The sequence below is a fragment of the Solanum pennellii genome, chromosome 10 (assembly GCF_001406875.1).
Source record: "Solanum pennellii chromosome 10, SPENNV200".
NCBI lineage: Eukaryota > Viridiplantae > Streptophyta > Magnoliopsida > Solanales > Solanaceae > Solanum > Solanum pennellii.
This window is the reverse complement of record NC_028646.1, coordinates 82,070,332-82,090,488: the sequence shown is the minus strand read 5'-3', so window position 1 is coordinate 82,090,488 and position 20,157 is coordinate 82,070,332. Positions and strand designations below refer to the sequence as shown.

The following is a 20,157-nucleotide window of genomic DNA, read 5'->3' as shown; positions in this document are numbered from 1 at the left end:
ACAGAAATCAGTAGAACAAGATTTTGAAATAGAAGGAAACATGCTGTTTTCTGAAGATAAAACAAATGGAAAAATTTTTTCATGAAAAATCACATCTCTTGAGATTTGTATTTTCCTTGTGGCAAGACTCATTACCTTGTACCCTTTGATTCCAGAGGGATATCCTAAAAAGATATGAGGGGTGGTTCTTGGTTCTAATTTGTCTCTATGAACCTTAGGTAGTGTAGGATAACATAGACATCCAAATGACCTTAATTGACTATACTTTGGTTTTTCTTTATAGAGCATCTCATAAGGACATTTGTTTTGAAGAAATGTGGAAGGAAGTCTGTTAATGATGTAAGTGGATGTAAGAATACAATCACCCCAATACTTGGTAGGTAATTTGGACTGAAAGAGGAGAGCTCTAGCTGTTTCAAGTAGGTATCTGTGCTTTCTCTCTACTATGCTGTTTTGTTGTGGTGTATAGGGGCAACTTTTCTGATGTGTGATACCTTTAGCTTGGAAGAATTTGAGTGTTTCATTATTATTGAATTCTAAACCATTGTCTGACCTGATGCATTTTACAGTTGTTTGGAACTGGTTCTCTATCATGTTAACAAAGGTTTGAAGGACTTGTATGGCATTGCTTTTGGTGCTTAACAAATATGTCCAGGTAGCTCTACTGTAGTCATCCACTAAGGTAATAAAATATTTGCAATTGTCATATGTGGAAACATGATAAGGACCCCATAAATCAATATGAAGTAGTTCAAAAATGTTCTTAGAATGTGTTGTGCTTGGGGTAAATGGTAACCTGACTTGTCTTGCCATTGGACATATGGTGCATGTGAAAGGCTGTTTAGCAGAAAACTTAATAGGAATAGTAGGTATATTTCTCATTTTCACAAAAGGTACATGGCCAAGTCTATTATGCCATAGTAAATCCACACCATCTTTCAGAGATACAGGAGATGTACAATTGTTCAATACTTCTGCATTATTAGTAGAAGGATTATCAAAGACTACAGGAACCTTTCTAGACTGTTTAACAGATGATTTATTACAAGATGAAGCTGGAAATGAAGAACAGCTACAACTATAGGATGTGCAATTACAAACAGAATCAGATGTATGAGTAGTGTCATTCAAGCATCTCCCACACATGTAGTAAATGCCATCCTTGCTACTACCAATTTCCTGAGGCCTCTTCATTGAAGGGGCCTGTAATAGACAAGTTGTATCAGTAAACGAAAGTATGCATTTCATTGAAGAGACTAGAGACTGGACTGAAATGAGATTATACTTGAAGGAGGGAACATGTAAAACTCTGTTTAAAACCATTTTAGATGAAATATGTACATCACCATACTCTGTCACTTTAACTTTGTAACCATTAGGGAGTGAAACAAGTATAGGATAGGGTAATGTTTGAATGTTTGTTAGTGAAGGTTTGTTATATGTCATGTGGTTTGAAGCTCCTGAGTCAATGATCCATAAATCAATACTTGATCTAGAACATTTGCATGAAGTAATACCAAAATCAATAGAAGAAGTGCATAGTATTGTACCTGCAAACTTGCTAGGCTCAGCATTACTCTTAGAATCCTCTCCTGAACCATCAGTCTGGAACTGCTGCAACAAACTCATGATATGTCCATACTGTTCTTGTGTAATCACAGCATTTGAATTACTGTTTTCTTGTGAGCATTCTTCTCCATGTGCATTAGCTACAATCCTTCTTCCTCTGAAGTTCTGATTGTCATTTTGCCTGTGTTGTTGTGTATTAAACTGTTGTGCATTGTTTGTTCTATTGTTAAAAGTATTATTCCTTGGAGGATATCCATGCAGCTTGTAACATTTCTCTTTAATGTGGCCTTGTTTCTTACAAAAGTCACAGATCATTGTGCTCCTGTTGTTGTTAATGTTGGAATCATTATTGCTTGAAAAATTTGTTCTGTAACCTCTACCACCTTGTGATCCTCTACCAGCATTCACATTCAGTGAAATCGATTCCATAGGTGTACGACTAGCAGGTCTGTATTCTCTTTGCTTTTCCTCTTGAATCAACAAAGAGAAAGCCTGTGCAGTGGAAGGAAGAGGGTTCATCATGAGTATATTCCCTCTAATCACAGTGTAAACCTCATTTAATCCCATAAGGAATTGTATTAGGCGTCTGTCCTGTTCAGATTTGTGTACACTATCCTTGGCACCACAAGTGCATGTACAAGTGCAGATGCTCTTTGCATTCAAAGTGTTCAACTCTTCCCAGAGCTTCTTCAGCCTTGTGTAATAGACAGTGATGTCTAAAGTTCCTTGAGTTAGATCATCAATTTCTTTCTGAATTTGATACAATTTCGCACCATTTGTTTGGTCATACCTATCTTCTAGTTCCTTCCAAAGTTCAGATGAATTGTTGACATACTCAACACTGTCTGCAATCTCCTTTGTAAGAGAGTTCAAAATCCACGAGGTAACCATATCATCACACCTCTGCCATTGACGAGATTGAGAAGAATCAGCTGGCTTCACACAACTTCCATCAATGAAGACTAGCTTGTTTTTCACAGATAGAGCTCGCAGTATGCCTCTTCTCCAGGATCTGTATCCAACTCCATCAAATTGAGTTGGAACAAGTGACATTCCTGGATTATCTGAAGGGTGGACATAGAAAACACTGCTTGTATCAACTCTAGTAGCAGTTTCTTGAGTAGTAGTTTCTGGCATGATGAATCAACGAATTGAAAAACAACAGAATAGATTGAAATTGGATCTTGGTGATGCAGAGACGAGAGAAATCAACCAAGCTCTGATACCATATCAAAACTCACTGTATCAGTGAGTAAAAGTATACAACACAGCTTCCTATGGATAGCTGGCCATCAATGGTGATCGACAAAGAATGAGAAGAAGAGAAGAAGGGAGATCTTGTGAATTCAGCCAGGCAAAAACTCCACTTCCATACATCAACAATACACTATATACATGTGATTAAGAATCTTCTAGAAAGGAATCAAAAAATAACTAACTAAGTAACTAACTAATCTAACTAACTAACAGAATTTGTTAATGCACTGTTAAGCTACTGTTAACATAGATAATTAGTTACAATTCTCAATATGATAATTGTAAATTTCATCCCAAAAAAAAGGTTTTTAAATCTCTAGTCAAAATTATAATATTGTGGAAGAAAATAGTTTAGTATTGGACGATATTGTGGCTGGGTGCCAGATAAGAAAATACACGTGCAATGCAAGTGTACATGAGTCTGTCTAATCAAATCATTGCTAGAAGTTAGCCCTCTTTGCAATATAATTTTGTGATCTCCTCCCCGTGGGCTATCGGTGGTAGGTCCCTAACTTCATGTGCTCTACATCCCTACTTAATCAATGTTTCAATCCAAGAATGACTTGGGTGTGTTCTGGTGTTTGATATTTATATTGGAGTTTGATAAAATTTGGATTTGTATCGAAAAGTCCTACAAGTCAAGGGTACAATGCTCTATAACAGAGGTGATTCAATAGTCGGGTAAATTCAAATTCAAGATCTTTACTTGTTACTCCAATTACAACCCTTGTTGGTGGGTGCTAGTTGGTTTTGAACTTTTGATCTTGCTTGTCTTGCTAGTAATTGTGAACAGTAAGGCGAGAGTTTCTAATTGTCAAGACCTCACCATTTAGTCTTCAGTCCAATAATATAGAGGGCATGATTCGAGCAATAGAAACAACCTAATGTAAGGTAAAGTTGCGTACAATATACCATTGTGGTCCTTTCTTAAATCTCATGCATAGTAAGAATTTAATGCACCAAACTACTCTTTTTACACGCGGTCATTTTACCATACTGGTCCTACTTCAACTTATATAAAGAAAATAGCTAGAAATTTTGGAAACAAGTTTTTTTCCCCAAAAAATCGTTATGGAATAGTCTAGCAAATAATTTGTTTGGGATTATAAAAACATGGAATTTCGAAGAAACTTCCTTAATGTTACAGCCAAGGTTTCCTTGATTAAGACATCACATTTTTGTGATATGTTGTAAGAATATTATGCCTGTAGGTAGCAAGACATACACCATGCTAATATTAATCATTTCATTATTTTTGTAATTCATGACCAATATTCTTCTTTGATATACTCTCCTTTGTCATTCTTTTTTTTTTTTTGAAATGTAATACCCTCCTATTTTATGTACTTAAACCTGTCCTTTAGAAATAACTTCTCTATCTCCACGAGCTAGGGGTATAGTTAACTCAGGGTGGCTAATCAGACATTCATCATCAAAAACTTGTAATTATCTATATAAGAAGATTGTATGAAGTATATAGGTCAAAAATTATATTTTCATACATGTATATTAAATCTTAAACACTCTTAACAAAATTTCTAACTTTGTCACTGCAGTTTGTGTACATTCTACCCTTCTCCTATCATACTTATCGAATATTGATATATCATATCATTATTAATATGTCTAAAACTTAAGTCATGAATCATGATAATTAGATGTTGATTGAAAAAAAAAGGAAGAAAGAAAGCTAGTAAACTCCATTTTGTTGCGATATTATGAAATATTATGTATTGAAAAAACATTCAAATACAACAAGCTTTTGAAGCCCATCCTTTCTACCTACACTCTTTTTCTCTTCTTCTTTTTTTAAGTGATGTTTTTAAAAATATTAAAATAAAATAAATTAGACTGTAATGACTGTCAACAAAATTTGTTTTTTAAAAAAAACAGAAGCAGGAAGTTGTAGGTACCATGATCCACTAATGAAGTGCTTTTTGCCTTTGGATAAATGCAAAAATATTGCAGCCTTACATTGCCAGAAAAAGTTCCCCAATATTCACACTTACCAAGAAAATAAAGTCCTAAATTTCGCATATACTAAAATTTGGTACACTTTAAAAAATAATATATCATATTATTATAAATTTTATATTTTTGTTAAAATGATTTTTAATTGTACAAATATGTAGATTACAAATTTCCGAAGTTTATTTTTATCTTTTTTCAATATCATATTAAATTAATTGATATCATATAAAATGAAATAAAAATAAATTTCAGAAATTTCTTTTTATCTTTTTTCAATATCGTATCAAATCAAATGGTACCATAAAACAGAAAGAGTATATATATGTTTGTATTTAAAGAAGTGTTAGAAAAAATGTGGTTTTTAGAAAAAATGTGGTTCCTTTACTGCTGTACGGCAGAAGGCACTTTGAGTGCATAATGGGTTGTTATATGCAAAATTAAAGATGAAAGGATAAATACACTAGCATAAAAAAAATGTACATGCTAAATAAAAAATTACTTAGTGTAGAAACTTAAAAGGTCAAATGATGATTATAAAAGATCGGTTCAATCTTTATCTTTTCAACATGGAATTTGCTAATGTCACCACCACTCACCTAATTATAATCCAGTGCTCTAATTAATTGGATGATTGTTTGATAATCATCCTTCCAATACAATTAACCTTGTTATCGACATTACAACAAAAATACTTTTTAGCGACTATAATATTAAAATTTTTATCGATATTAATAAATTGTTATTGGATCAAATATTGCTAAATGTTTTAGAGACATATATAAAGAATATTAATTGCCGCTAAAATTACATCATTAGTGGCAATTAAGTTATTGTCATTAATTAGTTATCGCTAAAGATCATTTATTAATGTAGTGCAAGTTTGCGATCCTGTTAAATCAATTTAAAGAAACTCTTAACATGTTATAATATGATCAAGTTTTTTCTCTCACCCTACTCCACTCATTCTTCCGGAGAATCAATAATATATCCACTTATATTCTAGCGTAATTTGAACATTCAATCTATTGGTTAATGATAGAGGTGTTCAATCATTTCAAGCTATTAAAAATCTTCTGAATACCTTAGGTATGGAATGAAAAAACGATGACAAACGAGAGTTTTGAGCTCCTGATAAATCTTGGACAAACTTTTACTTTTTGAGCTAATTTTTGAGAGTGTAAATCAAATTCCAAATCTAATTTTGCATGATCTCAGAACCATACCTGATTCGGCGATGTGAGGCCCCCAAGGAGTTACGTTCACCGGACCAATTGAAGGGGGTCGAGGATACCCCAGGTCTAGGACAATCATATGAGACTGCTTCAACCTAGACAATCGAACCCTGAATTAAGAATATCTGGTGTGACGGATTGTGATGGTGATAAATTAATGGAATAACATATTCGTAATAGACGGGAATCCTACATTCATTATGAAGGTTGATTAATCTTCTTCTCTTTAAACTATTTTTTGGAATGTAAATGAGCGTGATTCAAGAGCTAATTTGCTAATAACTTACTTTCTTTAATAAATTAATTTTAATATTACCGACATTTTCTTCTTAGTCAAAATCTTTGTTGATCAATCAAAGTGAAATTATAGAGGAACATGACTCAATTCTAGATTTCTAGCCCCCACTTCCCACTCCTCTAATTATAGTATATAGTTTTTTTTTTAATTACTTATGAGTTGTGACAACAATTATATAATTAGTGGGAGATGGGCAATGCACCTTTCCCAAGAAACTTATCTCATGATTTCATCTTTTCATATCTTATCAACTTTGTTTTTCCATCTGTAGGGACCAAAATTAATTTTTCAGCACATCACTAATAAAAAAATAAATAAATTAACCTATCACAAATAAAGATGAAAAAAAAATAGAGCAACTTTTTGATAATTTACAAAATGCACAATATTCTTTATTCATCAAAAATGCCTGTTCGTACACTATCGTATCTAGAAGTACATGACTGCGTACTGTTAAAGAACCACCTTGACCTACGGTTAGGGGTAGTTTGGTCAACTTACTAATTATTCTGGAGAAGCGAAAAATAACAATTATTTTCAAATAAAAATAGGATTAAATTGAGTTTACAAATTAAGATGTTTCCTTAATGATATGCTAAAATAACAAATATGACAAGTAAAATAAATCATAAACGAATATAAGGTCAATAATAATACATGAAAATGTTATGTTATAATTACTTTCTTTAAGTTATCTTCTTCTTTTTTTTTTTCTTAAAATACTTTTATCTTTATATCGTTAATAGATATACTATCATCAAAGGATTGTATGTAGTTATGCAGAGATTAATTATTAAGTACAACTAACTAGACAGTGCAAATTTATAATGAAAATGTTTATTTATCTTTTCTGATTTTCAAACAAGCATCGCAATATTAATCTATGTGTTATTTTATGCTGGAGTTATTTTTTCCAACCCCTCATAAATCAATCACACATGCTTTGCCACTCTCAGTTACTCAACAGTATGTTGACCTTTTAGTGATCCCAAAAAGATTGGCTCTTGTACATATAAATAATATATATATATACACACACAAACATATCTCACTTCCATACAAACACCATTCTCTCCTCTTCTTCTATATACTCTCTTTACAAAAAAAAAAAAAGAAGGATATATTATCAAAATGATGGATGGAAAATTTGTCAAGGCATGCCAAAAGATGGGCACAAAAGTGATAACTTGTGCAACAAATTGTGACAAATGTTGTAAGTGGACAAAATGGCCATTTGTGCAAGAAGATAATAATATCCCTAGAGATGTTCCAAAGGGTCACTTAGTGGTGTATGTAGGAAAATACCAAAAGAGATTTGTAATCAAAATTACTTTGCTCAAGCATCCACTATTCAAAGCATTGTTAGATCAAGCACAAGAAGATTTCTATGATTACAATCATGTTGAGTCAAAATTATGGATCCCTTGTGATGAAAACATATTTGTAAGTGTTATTAGATGTGCCACATCTCCAAAAAATAGACGTATCTCTATATGTTTTTGATGTTTAAATCATATACATACCTTGTGATTAAATTTCATTAATTCATGATGTTCAACTCATAGATAGAATGTTGACATCTATTAAGTCTATATTATATCATATCGTATGTGTATTCGTTGCCTATGTATCTTAAAAGCATTACTTCCTAAGGCAAGAAAATGAAAGCCGGTAAATTCATTTAGAATCGTGTCAAATTAGGTTTTGCGTCTAAGTCACACCTCCGGAGAAGGATTGTCTAAGTCTTATAAGGAGCCCAGAGTGTCGTCATTCATTTACTAATGTGGGGACATTTCATTCATCACCCCTCGTGTTTGGATCCAAATATTCTCTATCAAAGATTCATTGTCTGGTCCAGTACGTGCACATTCATGGCCCGGGGATGTTCTCACCCAGACAACTATTCGATTTCCTAGGGGGCCACATCGAGCAAGGCTATGATACTATATAAAATTAGGTCTATCTCAAAAGTTTAGCTCAAACAAAGAAAGATTGTTCAAGCTTTATCACGACGAGTCAAAGGACATTCCATTCATCAAGTCACTTGTGTGAAATTTTGTGAAGTTATATCAGTCTCTATTATCACAATTTAACTTGTATGTGTTAAATCTGTCGGTTGCATCTTATGCAAATTGATGCTTATTTTGTGTTAATTCAAGCCACATGGACGGCTCAATAAATTTGATGGTCTAAAATCAAATTTTAATATAGCCTTAAATTCTTGCTTAAGCCTTCATAATTCTTGTGTCGTAGGATTACACTAAATATGTTTTTTTTTTCTTCTAATAATTATTTCTTATCCATCAGCATCTAAGATCTACTATCGCTGGGCAAACCATAAACTTAAGTACTTCTCATGCCAGCACAACGTCTAAAGTAGAATAAGAGTAATATTAAATAATACTTTCAATAGGAGCAGAAATAAAACTAACAATGTTTTAATTTGAGTATACAAGAGATACGTGACACATCCTTGTAGCAGTCACCACAAGTCAATTTGTGGCAACCAATGGCTATGCTTTTAATTTGGCTCATCACACACCACCTTTAACAAAAATAAAGAGTGCATGACTATATTTGTTGAGTTGTTGTATCATGAAATTGTTTTACATCTTTAAAAGATCACATAGATTTATAAGCGTTGGCGTTGGAGAGGCATCTAGCTACTACCTCTTTTCCATGATATAAAAACAAAGGGCAGTAAATGAAACAAACTTTCTTATTACGAATGAAAAACTACAGATAGAACCATCGTAATTGCACTAAAACAAAATTACATTCTCAAATGATGGAGAACAAACATAATAAAATCCCTTACAATATATGAGATAAGAATTAGGATACCATTCGCAACAGGCATAACTCAAGCAATCAAAAATACTAAAAAAGAAGCAGAAAATATTACTGGAGTAAGAAAATGGCAAGCCCTCATTCAAAAATCGGGCTTCTCGGGGTATGTGCAACCAGGCCTCTGGATGATGACATTTGATGCATAACATCCTGCTTTTACACAATCTGCAATAGCTTTTTCTTGGACCAATTGTGCAAGGAAACCTCCAACAAATGCATCCCCTACAAGAGGCAGTTAGGAAGTTTATATTTTATATGAATTGGTAAACACTTTACATTTCCAAAAAGAACTTGTAAAACTTGGTCAATGAGAAATCTGCAAATTTAGGATTCTGGTTCCTACCCACTTTATCGTTTGGATTTTCTAGATAAAAAACTCACAGCTTGTTAAATGTGTTACTGGGTGCAGCTTCATCAGTACAGAGGTAAATATGACAGAATACAATGGTTCATCTCTTGTATGGTCACTTGAACGTTTTCCATTATAACAATAAAGTCATAAAACTATCTTGTGACATTGAAGTTACTAAACTTAACCCACTACAATAGTAAAAGTCACAAAACTTATCAACCATAGCTGTCTAGTCATCTTGATGGTTAGGTTGGGACGTTATAGTGGGTAAAAGTTAGCAACTTTACTGTTACAGTAACAGCGAGAAAAGTTCAGTTAATTAATGTCGCAAAAACACACAGCTTGGTAACGCGTATTCAATTGAGTTACTATATTGTCCAAAAACAGTTTTGTGATTTAATTGTTGTAATGAAATTAAGTTCAATGACTACGTGAAATTAACCCAAAAGCAAAACTAATATAAACCACATACCAGCACCATTGGTGTCGACAAGTTTCTCTTTTGGCAATAGAATTACGGGGAACTGCTTCACCTTCCCATCCTCAGCCACAACAACTGGATCAGCACCCTGGGTAATGACAGTGATTCTCTTGCGAGTTCCTGATGCCTTTGGCCATTGGGAGATCTTCAAAGCTATTTCTTCAACATTATCAGTCTGGTCATTACAGCATAAGTTAGCTATACAACACAAACCCAAATAATTATGAGAATGTTGCAGTTAGTCATCCATTACCTCCCAGCCATGAACTCTAGAGAAGGTTCTTGCTTCCGTTTCATTACCAAAGACAAAGTCCATATACCTGAAAACAAGAGATGCAAGGCCTAATCAGTATCTTCTACAGTCAAGTAACCTTAAATAGGTGGGACATTGGTCTTACGGCAGGACTTTCTCTTGCTGATCCTTGAAGAACTCACAGATAAATGGAGCTGAAAGGTTCATTGAGAAAACCTGCAGTATTTAGGAAATTATATGATCGCTCATTTTAACACTACATAAAGCGGTCAAACACAAACAATGTCAACAGTCAGACCTTGTTCTTAGCAGCTGCATGTTCAGCAACCAGCTGAATAGATTCTGGAGAAACAGTGAGAAAGAATCCAGCGATGTAATAATACTTGGCCTTCTCCACTATATACACATAAAATTAGTTTAACATAAAAATTACAGATTTGCGTGGGAATAAAAAAAGGAGTAAGGATTCCTACCCAAAGCCCAGTTCTCTGGGCGTTTCAAATGGTCAACCTTGTAACAGTTTGCAGCTGATAAGTTTGCAACCAGTGACCTGGAAAATTTTGTTTCCAAACAGATTTGTAAGAAGCATTGAAATCTTGAGAAAGATGAGTTTATCATGTTTTAAACTTTTTCTAATTGAAAAATATTTTTTGTTCTTCTTCACCCTCCTCATAAGCTAAGAGATTAATTGTACGACAAGGAGGAGGTAAAACGAAAGGCAAACCGCTCCAGACTAACCTTTCGCCGTCAAGCACACAGACAGCACAAGTACCAGTTGGACTCTCATCCTCATAGTAGTGAACCTAAATACAACCATGTGTAAAGATCATAGAAATTAAAGTCTCTCTTTACCATGTTCACTCCAAATGATAGCAAGAACAAGGCAAAACGATGAGCTGATAAATCTGAAAGTATTAATACTAACCCCACATCCCCACCTGGGGAAAAAGGAGAAAAGAAAAAAGCAGACAAGGAGAAAAGAGACAAGGAATTTACATTAACACCAGCATCTAGCGCGTTTTTCTTCATCTCCTCCCCAAACTTGTCCTTCCCGATAGAGCCCATGTAACTAGTTGCGCCAGGAATTTGAAGCATCCACTGCAAACGATAATGAAAAGTTAATTCTGCTGGACTAAATAGGCCATGTAAGATAACAAGAACCAAGGGAAAAACAAAATGACAACACACCTGAGCTACTCTGATTGAATTTTGAGTTGCACCTGCAATTCAGAATTGTAAAGACAATATTTTTAGTGCGTCCTGCTATCTTCAATGCAAAATATCATTCAATACAGATATTGCTAAGCAAGGATCAAGTGATGGCAGTTTACCTCCAGCAATGAAGTCAACAGTATACTTGGATGTCATTTCTTCATACCTAGGATATAAAATTATTTATCATCACTTTGAATTAACAAAGCATTTTACTTGTAAAGGCACAGGACCCAACTAATTCTTCAGCACAATAAGTTCTAGTGACTACTCTGTTCATGTTTGTACTCCAAACATACAACTATTCAGCAAGGCAAAGACTTCACCTTTAATATCAGAAAAGTAATAGGCCCGTCTTTAAAAGAAACAATTCATACTGACCAAGAACAAGATTAACTCTAACCAGTAAAATATCTGTACAAGACTAATCTTTTGAATGAGAGTGTATTGTAACCAGACATGCACTTATGAAAGCATTAAGCTTATCCATAGAAGAAAATACTGATTTTCTGGACACTGCATGTGTGATTTCACATGCGAAATTAATTGGTTTTTGACAAGTCATATTCAAAACTTGTGATGATAGGGTAATTCAAAGTGAATCATCAAGAAACAATGGAACCTAGTTTCTCACAATAACATGGTGGGATAATAATGTGAGGTGATACTATCTATAACTTCCAAATTGACTAGAAATTGTACTCTGAAATAAAATGGCACAGATCTATTCAAAATAGGACTTCTTTTAAGCGGCTTTGTATTATTTTTAGCTTGTATTCTACATGGCGTTAAAAAATTATTCAACGCGGATAAGCACAGAGGCAACCCATTAATTATTTTACACATGAAATCAGGTAACTGCAAGAAATATTATAATCAATCTTCCATAAATAATTCAGAATAAAATCCTCATTGCCGAATAAAATTGCAAATCATTCTAATCCATAAGTACATTATTAATGACTCTGAAACACGGTATACTCCATCTATCTTACTCACAGTCACTGATTATTCCCCAAAAAAGTTGTCTTTCTTTCCCCTATTAGAAAGGAAGTAGACCTATTCTCTACTGTTTTACACAGCACATAAATAACTAGCACAATCAACAGCAAGCTATGCCTACAATGGTACCCAAATGACGGTCAGGAAAAGAACTAATTCCGCAACTCAGTACCTCTGAACCCCAATCAGCTGAATTATCACTCGTATGTTCGTGCGAGCATTAATATAAACGATAAATAAACAAATTACAGAGGCAAACTTATCAAAACGAACGAAAAAAACTAATTAGTACAAACACAAAAATACTATCTCTTATCACAAGCTATAAAATGTGGATAAACACATCGAGCTAAAATGAAAAACAACAGTGTAACTTACATAGGCAAGTGCTTATCCTCAGCAAGAATAGCATTGTTCATCTTGATGTCATACCTGAGATTTAAAAACATATCATTCAAATAAAAACATGATTTTTCATCCAAATCCAGATAAAACTAATGAATTTCAAAAGCTATTATACAACTTTACTCTAAAACTATAAACTAAAAACTAAAAACAATATATAATAGGACAAATACTGAAGATTCAAATTCAAAATGCAACAATAAGTGTAAATAATGTAAATAAACATCGAGCATTCACCAGATCTATGGAATCAAACTAACAAAGCACAAAACTAAACAGTTTAGATTTAGCTAAAAAAATCGGAAAAAAAAGTGATAAAATCGTTACTTGTTTAGGAAATCTTGATCGATAACAGCTGAGATATCGAGCAATGGATTGCCCATACCCAACAGAATTCCTTCATACTCCATTTTTGATATGATATTTGGAGTTTGTTTCAGATCTCAAATTAGATGCAAATTCGGCTTTAGGTGTGTGAACTCATTATATAAAGCAGCGGAGTCGGGTGTTGGTGAATTAGTGGGTAAATGATAGTGACACCATTTATTTTATTGTAAAATTTTAATTAATTAGTATGACTATTTTTTAAATGTCTCATTTAATTTGATTGTCACTTGATAAAATTGAACAAGTAAATTAACGTATAAATATAAGTTTTATTATTATTTTTAAATTTTGTATTTGATCAAATACTATCAAAATTGGAATGGATAGAGCCGATAGTTTGCAATTATATGATTATTGTTGATATTACTACATAGTTATTTCCTACTTAAAATTATATATAATATATTTTGTATGTTATACATTAATAAATATATTTTAATTTTTTGTCACTGTTAACATATTAAAAAAAAATTGATATTTTATTTTTGGTATTAATTACTTATATTTCAAAAAAAAATTATGATTTAATACTAAATAATAATTAATAAAAATAATATAATAAAATAATTATATTAATTATTATTTTCTTACGAATCGTACGGAAAAAGTATGAGACTAAAATTTGTAAGTATTAGACTAGTGTACAAGTAAGTTACTCTCATTTCAAAAAGATGTTAATAACTGATTATTTTATAATTACATCAACTTTTAGTAGGAGTAAAGATAATAAATTTGATTAAATTCGGTCAAATTACACTAAAATAACGAAAAAATGTTAACAGGGAGCTTAAATTCATAATTAATTTATCAAGAAAACTTTAAACCTAACCTAGCGTGACATTAGGCTTTTCACATCTCCAAGTTCAAAATTGGTAGGTTGGTCCACTTCATTTTGGTGGGGTCCTTTCACCAACCATTTTTTTTGAAAAATAATATAAAATAGAATATATAAACGTCTATTTTAAATTGATTTCAAATTTACATTTATGTTTTCCACTTTTAGGTTTGTACGAGTAGTTATGTAAGTTATATAAATTTGAATAAGTTAGTGAACATATGTGTACTACATGATATAATATAAATTAATTTGACTGTATTATATGTAAATTGTCATATATATCTATTTGTTCAATTTTCTATAAATTTAAATATTTATTTATGTATATTCAAAGTTGGACAATTTAAATATCAACTGAATCAAATTAAAAAACATATTTATGTATTTTATCGAAAAAATCCACTCATATGCTTCCCTTCATGCTGCAAACAAGGCAAAAGTATAAAATCAGTTTTTTTTGTTTTTGTCCAAATTTGACATGAAATATTAGTTAGAAAATCTTGACCTTTTTAGTGATCAATTACACATCAAGGAAATTGGATGAAGGACAATGGTTGATGAGGTATCAAATCAACAAATAAAATCTTTAGGTGTGTAATTAAAAAGATAAAAGATGTCACCTCTTTTTAGGAAAAAATAATATATAAAATAAATATCATTTCCCTCCTTTCCAAATAAATTTTCGGGTTTAATAATGAATTCAATAAATATATATGGCGCCATTTTAATATATAGTTTTATGACTAACACTAATTAATCAATCTAGGGATCCTATCAATATATAGTGAACTCTCGTTTGTTTATTTAATGATGATAAGGTAATATAATTTGATTTAAATATTATATTTTAATAAAAATGTATTTTTCATTACTTTGAAAACTTCGATCTTAATTAGTTATATTAAATCTCATAACATCTTTATAAATTAACCCTTTGCTTTTTATTAAAAAGATTTTGTAATAGATAAAATTGTAATTTAATAATTTCTTCAAATTACTGTGTGATTATCTTTAAAAATTATAATATTTGAAATTAAAGAGTCCTAAAATATTTGATAAAGAAGGAAGTATATTTTAAAATTTTGGGAGTCCTAAATATAAGGTAAAGTATTAGAAAACTTAAAAATTAAAAGGTCCTTAAATATATGATAAAAATAAAATATATTTTAAACCAATGCATCATAAACAATTGAAAGTGAAATAAAATCACATTAAATAAAAGAATTTTGCCAACATAATGTGGCCTAAAATTTGGCATAAAGAACCCACATTATTATTTATTATATGTTTTGGTAATCCAATAGCCCACAGTTTATGTTTTGATACCTAATAGCTCAAATACATTATTTTCGATTTATTGAGATTCTTAATTTTTTATGTTATTGTTACAAGTTAAAACTTTATTTATGACCTAATATTTTTTATTAATCTGTATTGATCCCAAGTTAAAATTTTATTTATGACCTAATATTTTTTATTAATCTGTATTGATCGCAAGTTCATAAATTATCATTCTTTTTTCTCCTTTGCTTTATTAATTATTGTGTTTTTTAATGGGTTAGTTATCAACAATAACTTTTGAATATAGAATTATAAATTTGAAAAACATTTGAAGTAAAATTCAATCCACTTAATAATTCACTTGTGATTTGTTAAAAGAGAGAAAAAAAAAATTGAGAGGAAAGTATTGACTATACTCCAATTCTAAGCTTTATGTTACTCTTTTGAAGTGACATGTCAAATCCAAGACATTTCAATTATATTACTACTATTAAGGAGTGGCGGAATTGAATCATTCCTGTAATATGAAAGTTCAAATAGTGAATGAATCACGATATAAACTTCTCAATGTTTTTTTTTTAAAAAAAATCATATTTTTTTGCTAGAGTTGAAAAATGATTTTCATGTTGGAGTAACAAAACTTTCTCCCTAGTGGTTGAGAAAGTTATTTATATGACTAAATTACAATAGGGGAAAAAAAAATACAAAAGGAACAGAACATATAAGCACAAGGTCATTTTTCTTTTATTTTGATAGAATAAAAAAGGACTTGTAATAATATATAGCTACAAACCAACATATTCAAGAGAGTTCATATTTAGTTTTAACTCCAAAATGGTAAATGTAAAAAATAATTGAAGTAATTGACAAACATTAACATAATAAAACCTGTTGCTTCACTTCTAACAGATTGGAAGTGGAGCACCATTCCATTCCTTAAGGCATTCTAACAATGAATCAATGATTTGTCCATTGCACATTGCTGTGAACACCTTGTCACATTCTTCACCTGGTGATCTTACTCTTTCTCCTGTCAACAATTCCGTCCCGAGCTCCTCCCTAACAAACTTGTAGAGCGGGTATGATCTGCATTCGTTGATCCTGTTTGCAATCGCGGGGTTTCCACTTTCCAACGCGACTCTGGCACTCTCGACTTCTCTTGGTAAAACAGACTTCAACTCTTCTTCAAAAGCTACAATCTTTTGAAAGATTGAGCTGCTTGCATTCTTCTCATTTTCACCGTTTTGCAAGGCGTGCTCTACGAGGACTTGTCTCAGTTTCTGCATCAGTGGGTAGTTAGCACTGCAGGGGTCATCAGCATAGGCGAAGAGGTATTCCCTGTCCACAATGCGGAGCAAGTCTTTCTCGCAGAATCTTGATGGATGAAGTTCTCCGTTGGCACCCATTGTCAAGGTCCTCTTAGCTACTTGGCACACCGTGTTCTTGACAGCATTTCTCAAATTCTCTTCCAAATGCCTCAAGTCTATAGCTTGACAAAGTGCCACTAGGTATGTGGATGACATTAGCTTCAAGATATCCACTGCTTCAGCTGTTTTTCTTGCTGAGATTAAGCCCAAGGAGTTCACGTCTTGGTTGTGTTGCTCCGCGCTTTGTACGTGGTTAGTCACTGGATTTGCCAAGAATTGAAGCTCTGAACAGTATGAAGCCATAGCAATCTCAGATCCCTTGAAACCGTAGTCCAAGCTTGGATTCCTTCCTGCAGTCAGATTAGATGGCAACCCATTGTTGTAGTAGTCGTTGACAAGCTCGGAGAATTGTGCAAACATCAATTTCCCTATTGATGCAAGGGCTAATCTAGCATTGTCCATAGAGACACCAATTGGAGTGCCCTGGAAATTGCCACCATGTAAAGCCTTGTTTCTTGAAACATCAATCAAGGGGTTGTCGTTCACTGAATTAATCTCCCTCTCGATCATCTTGGTTGCAGAACGAATAACTTCAATCTGAGGGCCAAGCCACTGTGGTGACGTTCTAAGAGCATAACGATCTTGCTTTGGTTTCTGCAAAGGATCCATTTCGTGGAGCTTCTGAGCTGCCTTCACATAAGCACTCCCATCCAAAATGTGTTCCATGATTGCAGCAGCCTCAATTTGTCCAGGATGATGCTTCAATTTATGCGTCAAATGATCAGTGAACTCGGGCTTTCCATTCATCACCTCAGCAAAAATAGCCGAGAGAACTTCAGAAAATACCGCGAGCACATTAGCATCAAACAACACAATCGAAGCCAAACCAGAACCAACAGCAGTACCATTCACAAGAGCAAGTCCTTCCTTAGGCTGCAGCTCAAAAAATCCACCATCAACTCCAGCAACACGGAACGCTTCCTCAGCATTCAACGTCTCACCATTAGGTCCAACAGCCTTGGAATTAGGCCTGCCAGCGAGCAATCCAGCAATGTAGGACAAAGGAACAAGATCACCCGACGCAGTGATTGTGCCACGAAGAGGCAAACATGGAGTGACATTGTGGTTAATCAACTTAGTGATAGCTTCCAAGATTTCAAATCTGATGCCAGAGTACCCCTGAAGAAGAGTATTAATCCTAACAAGCATGGCTGCCCTTGTGCTTGATTGTGGCAATGTGTGACATGACTCAGTACCATTACCAAAAACTCCAGCATTCAAGAATCTGTCAAACCAATAACATCAAAAATCAGATATGCCCCACAACAACATGTCATATGTGATTGGAATTATTATTATTATTACTCCCTCCGTTTAAAAAAGAATGACACTTTAACTTTAACTTTCCACGTGACATGTTTACGATCACAATTTACAATTTGACGTAACTTTAATTTAGAACCACAAAATTAAAAAATCTTTTTTTTTTCTTTTTAAATTTCGTTTCAAATCAAATTAAGTCATCCTTTTTGAAGGAATGGAATATTATTTTCATAGTAAAAAGAGAGGAATGGGCCTAATGTCAGAATCATTAAGAAAACGCTTGAAAAATGTGATAAGTCATTATTATACTCATCAAGAATAATGTGATTAGAGCCATTATTACTCTTTTTTTTTAAAATGACAAACTGACCTTTTTCCCAAAAAGAGAAAAAAAAGCAGGAAAATTTTGTCATTTAAGGTAGCACATGGCACAACAGTGACAACACTGAGACTCACCAAAAAAATATAGGAAAAAATGAACTATTTACATGTGCCCAAAAAATTATACTACCTCACACTTTCCCTACATAAAAGTCCACCTACATATTTTCTTTAATTTACACTCAATATTTTCTTCTTAAGAATATTCAGGCAGCTACTATTTTCTTAAAAAGACATACTTTTAGCCAAAAAAATAGTGAATTATTGATCTTCTCTTCCTACTGTACAGAAACTATAGATTCTTTCTGATAAAGTTTATATAAACAGAATCTCCAAAACAAAGACAGTTTAAATATAAATCCTACCAATCCTAATAGGCTAATTCAACATTAATCACTTTAATTTCAATTTTTCGCATTATTACCATAAGATTGAAAATCTTCGAATAATATTTTTAGCTCAGATCACAAATATAAGTCTTAAACTCTATATCAAGTTAAACTAGAACAAATAGAAACGAAGGAATTATAATAATATTTGTACGATTATGTAACTTTCTAAAACTTGTATCCCTAAATGTGCATTAAATAGGTTCACATAAAGTAGACATGTCATATTTGTTGATGATCTAAAACAAAGCAAGTTAGATAGAAAATGGTTTACCTAATAAGTTCCTTTTGTAAAGCACCACCATTTTTTGTTCTCCTATGAGATGTAGCACCAAAACCAGTAGTAACACCATAGCTATCAGTCCCTTTACTCATACTTTCCATTACCCAATCACTACTAGCTTTAACACCAGCCCTAGCATCCTCAGAAAGCTCCACTTTCACATTTTCAACATTAACCTTTGCAGCTACTGAAGCAACTTGTGCAACTGTCAATGTTTCACCACCAAGTTTCACAACTGGCTTCCTAAACTCTGCCACCATCTTTTTCACTTCATCTAAATGGCTACCCCTCAATGACTCTGCTGCCATTTCCCAGTTCAATGGATCCACTTTGATGCAAAAGTCCAAATCTTGCTGACCATTAATGACACCAGCCATTTCTTTTTCAAGAAAGTGTATAAAGATTGGATTTTTAGGTAAAAAGATTAGATTTTTATGTGAAAAGATTCAAGAAAATATAAAGGGGTTGTTTTTTTTGGTGAAAAGACTCAAGAAAATGAAAAGGGGTTGTGAAAAAATTCAAGAAAATGTAAAGGGGTTCTTTGTTTTGGTGAAATGGTCCAAGAAAATGTAAAGGGGTTGGTGGGTTTAGTGAAATAGATTGAAGAAATTTGTATAGAGCAAAAGATTGTTGAAGAGAGAATGATGTAAAATAAATGTGAGGATGGGTAGAAAGATCCTGATTATTGAAGAAGTGAATTGAGGTATAAATAGAGGGGGACTTGAATGGGTGTAATATATGGTAGGTGAGTTGATAAGGGGTCCATTTAAAATGATTTAATTAAAATGAACCGTTTGATGAATTATGTGAATATTTCTTGGTAGGTGGACATAAGGAATTATACGGACCGTTCGATTAAAAGTGGAATTTACGGTTGAGATATATGGACAACGTGGGGGAAAGGATGTAACATGACTTTCAAGAAGTTTTTTTGGGGGGGTTGGTGGATTTGGCAAAAGGTTTGGTGCTTTTGGGTTGTTGAGACTCTAAATAAAATTGTGTGGGGTGGAGGGTGGGGGTGGGGGT

General features: G+C 32.8%; 3 protein-coding genes across 3 annotated transcripts; 1 reads left to right on the top strand and 2 right to left on the bottom strand.

Moving 5' to 3' along the window:
- The first annotated feature begins 7,367 nt into the window (after nt 1–7,367).
- On the top strand, nt 7,368–7,862 carry LOC107001817 (auxin-induced protein 15A-like). Its single transcript, XM_015199778.1, has one exon. It carries the CDS (start codon nt 7,459–7,461, stop codon nt 7,828–7,830), a length of 372 nt encoding a protein of 123 aa, XP_015055264.1. The 5' UTR covers nt 7,368–7,458; the 3' UTR covers nt 7,831–7,862.
- Nucleotides 7,863–9,032: 1,170 nt separating this feature from the next.
- On the bottom strand, nt 9,033–13,366 carry LOC107002581 (adenosine kinase 2). The gene is made up of 12 exons (XM_015200649.2): nt 13,210–13,366; nt 12,856–12,909; nt 11,595–11,641; nt 11,452–11,483; nt 11,260–11,361; nt 11,002–11,066; nt 10,737–10,813; nt 10,562–10,659; nt 10,409–10,479; nt 10,264–10,330; nt 10,002–10,185; nt 9,033–9,399 (listed from the first exon to the last, which is right to left on the bottom strand). Exons 1-12 carry the CDS (start codon nt 13,290–13,292, stop codon nt 9,260–9,262), a joined length of 1,020 nt encoding a protein of 339 aa, XP_015056135.1. The 5' UTR covers nt 13,293–13,366; the 3' UTR covers nt 9,033–9,259.
- A 2,744-nt stretch (nt 13,367–16,110) lies between these two features.
- Nucleotides 16,111–19,825, bottom strand: LOC107002228 (phenylalanine ammonia-lyase). The gene is made up of 2 exons (XM_015200162.2): nt 19,123–19,825; nt 16,111–18,040 (listed from the first exon to the last, which is right to left on the bottom strand). The coding sequence occupies exons 1-2, from the start codon at nt 19,506–19,508 to the stop codon at nt 16,291–16,293; spliced, it is 2,136 nt and encodes a 711-aa protein (XP_015055648.1). The 5' UTR covers nt 19,509–19,825; the 3' UTR covers nt 16,111–16,290.
- Between the last annotated feature and the right edge of the window lie 332 nt (nt 19,826–20,157).

Bases quoted from the DNA above. Each gene is read 5' to 3' on its own strand.
- LOC107002228 (XM_015200162.2), bottom strand. From the start codon at position 19,508: ATGGCTGGTGTCATTAATGGTCAGCAAGATTTGGACTTTTGCATCAAA. The intron at 18,041-19,122 runs GTAAACCATTTT...TTGGTTTGACAG, and splicing joins TTACAAAAGGAACTTATTAG to ATTCTTGAATGCTGGAGTTT.
- LOC107002581 (XM_015200649.2), bottom strand. From the start codon at position 13,292: ATGGAGTATGAAGGAATTCTGTTGGGTATGGGCAATCCATTGCTCGAT. The intron at 11,484-11,594 runs GTAAACTGCCAT...TCTGAATTGCAG, and splicing joins TGTTGACTTCATTGCTGGAG to GTGCAACTCAAAATTCAATC. The intron at 10,814-11,001 runs GTTAGTCTGGAG...AAAATTTTCCAG, and splicing joins TGTGTGCTTGACGGCGAAAG to GTCACTGGTTGCAAACTTAT.
- LOC107001817 (XM_015199778.1), top strand. From the start codon at position 7,459: ATGATGGATGGAAAATTTGTCAAGGCATGCCAAAAGATGGGCACAAAA.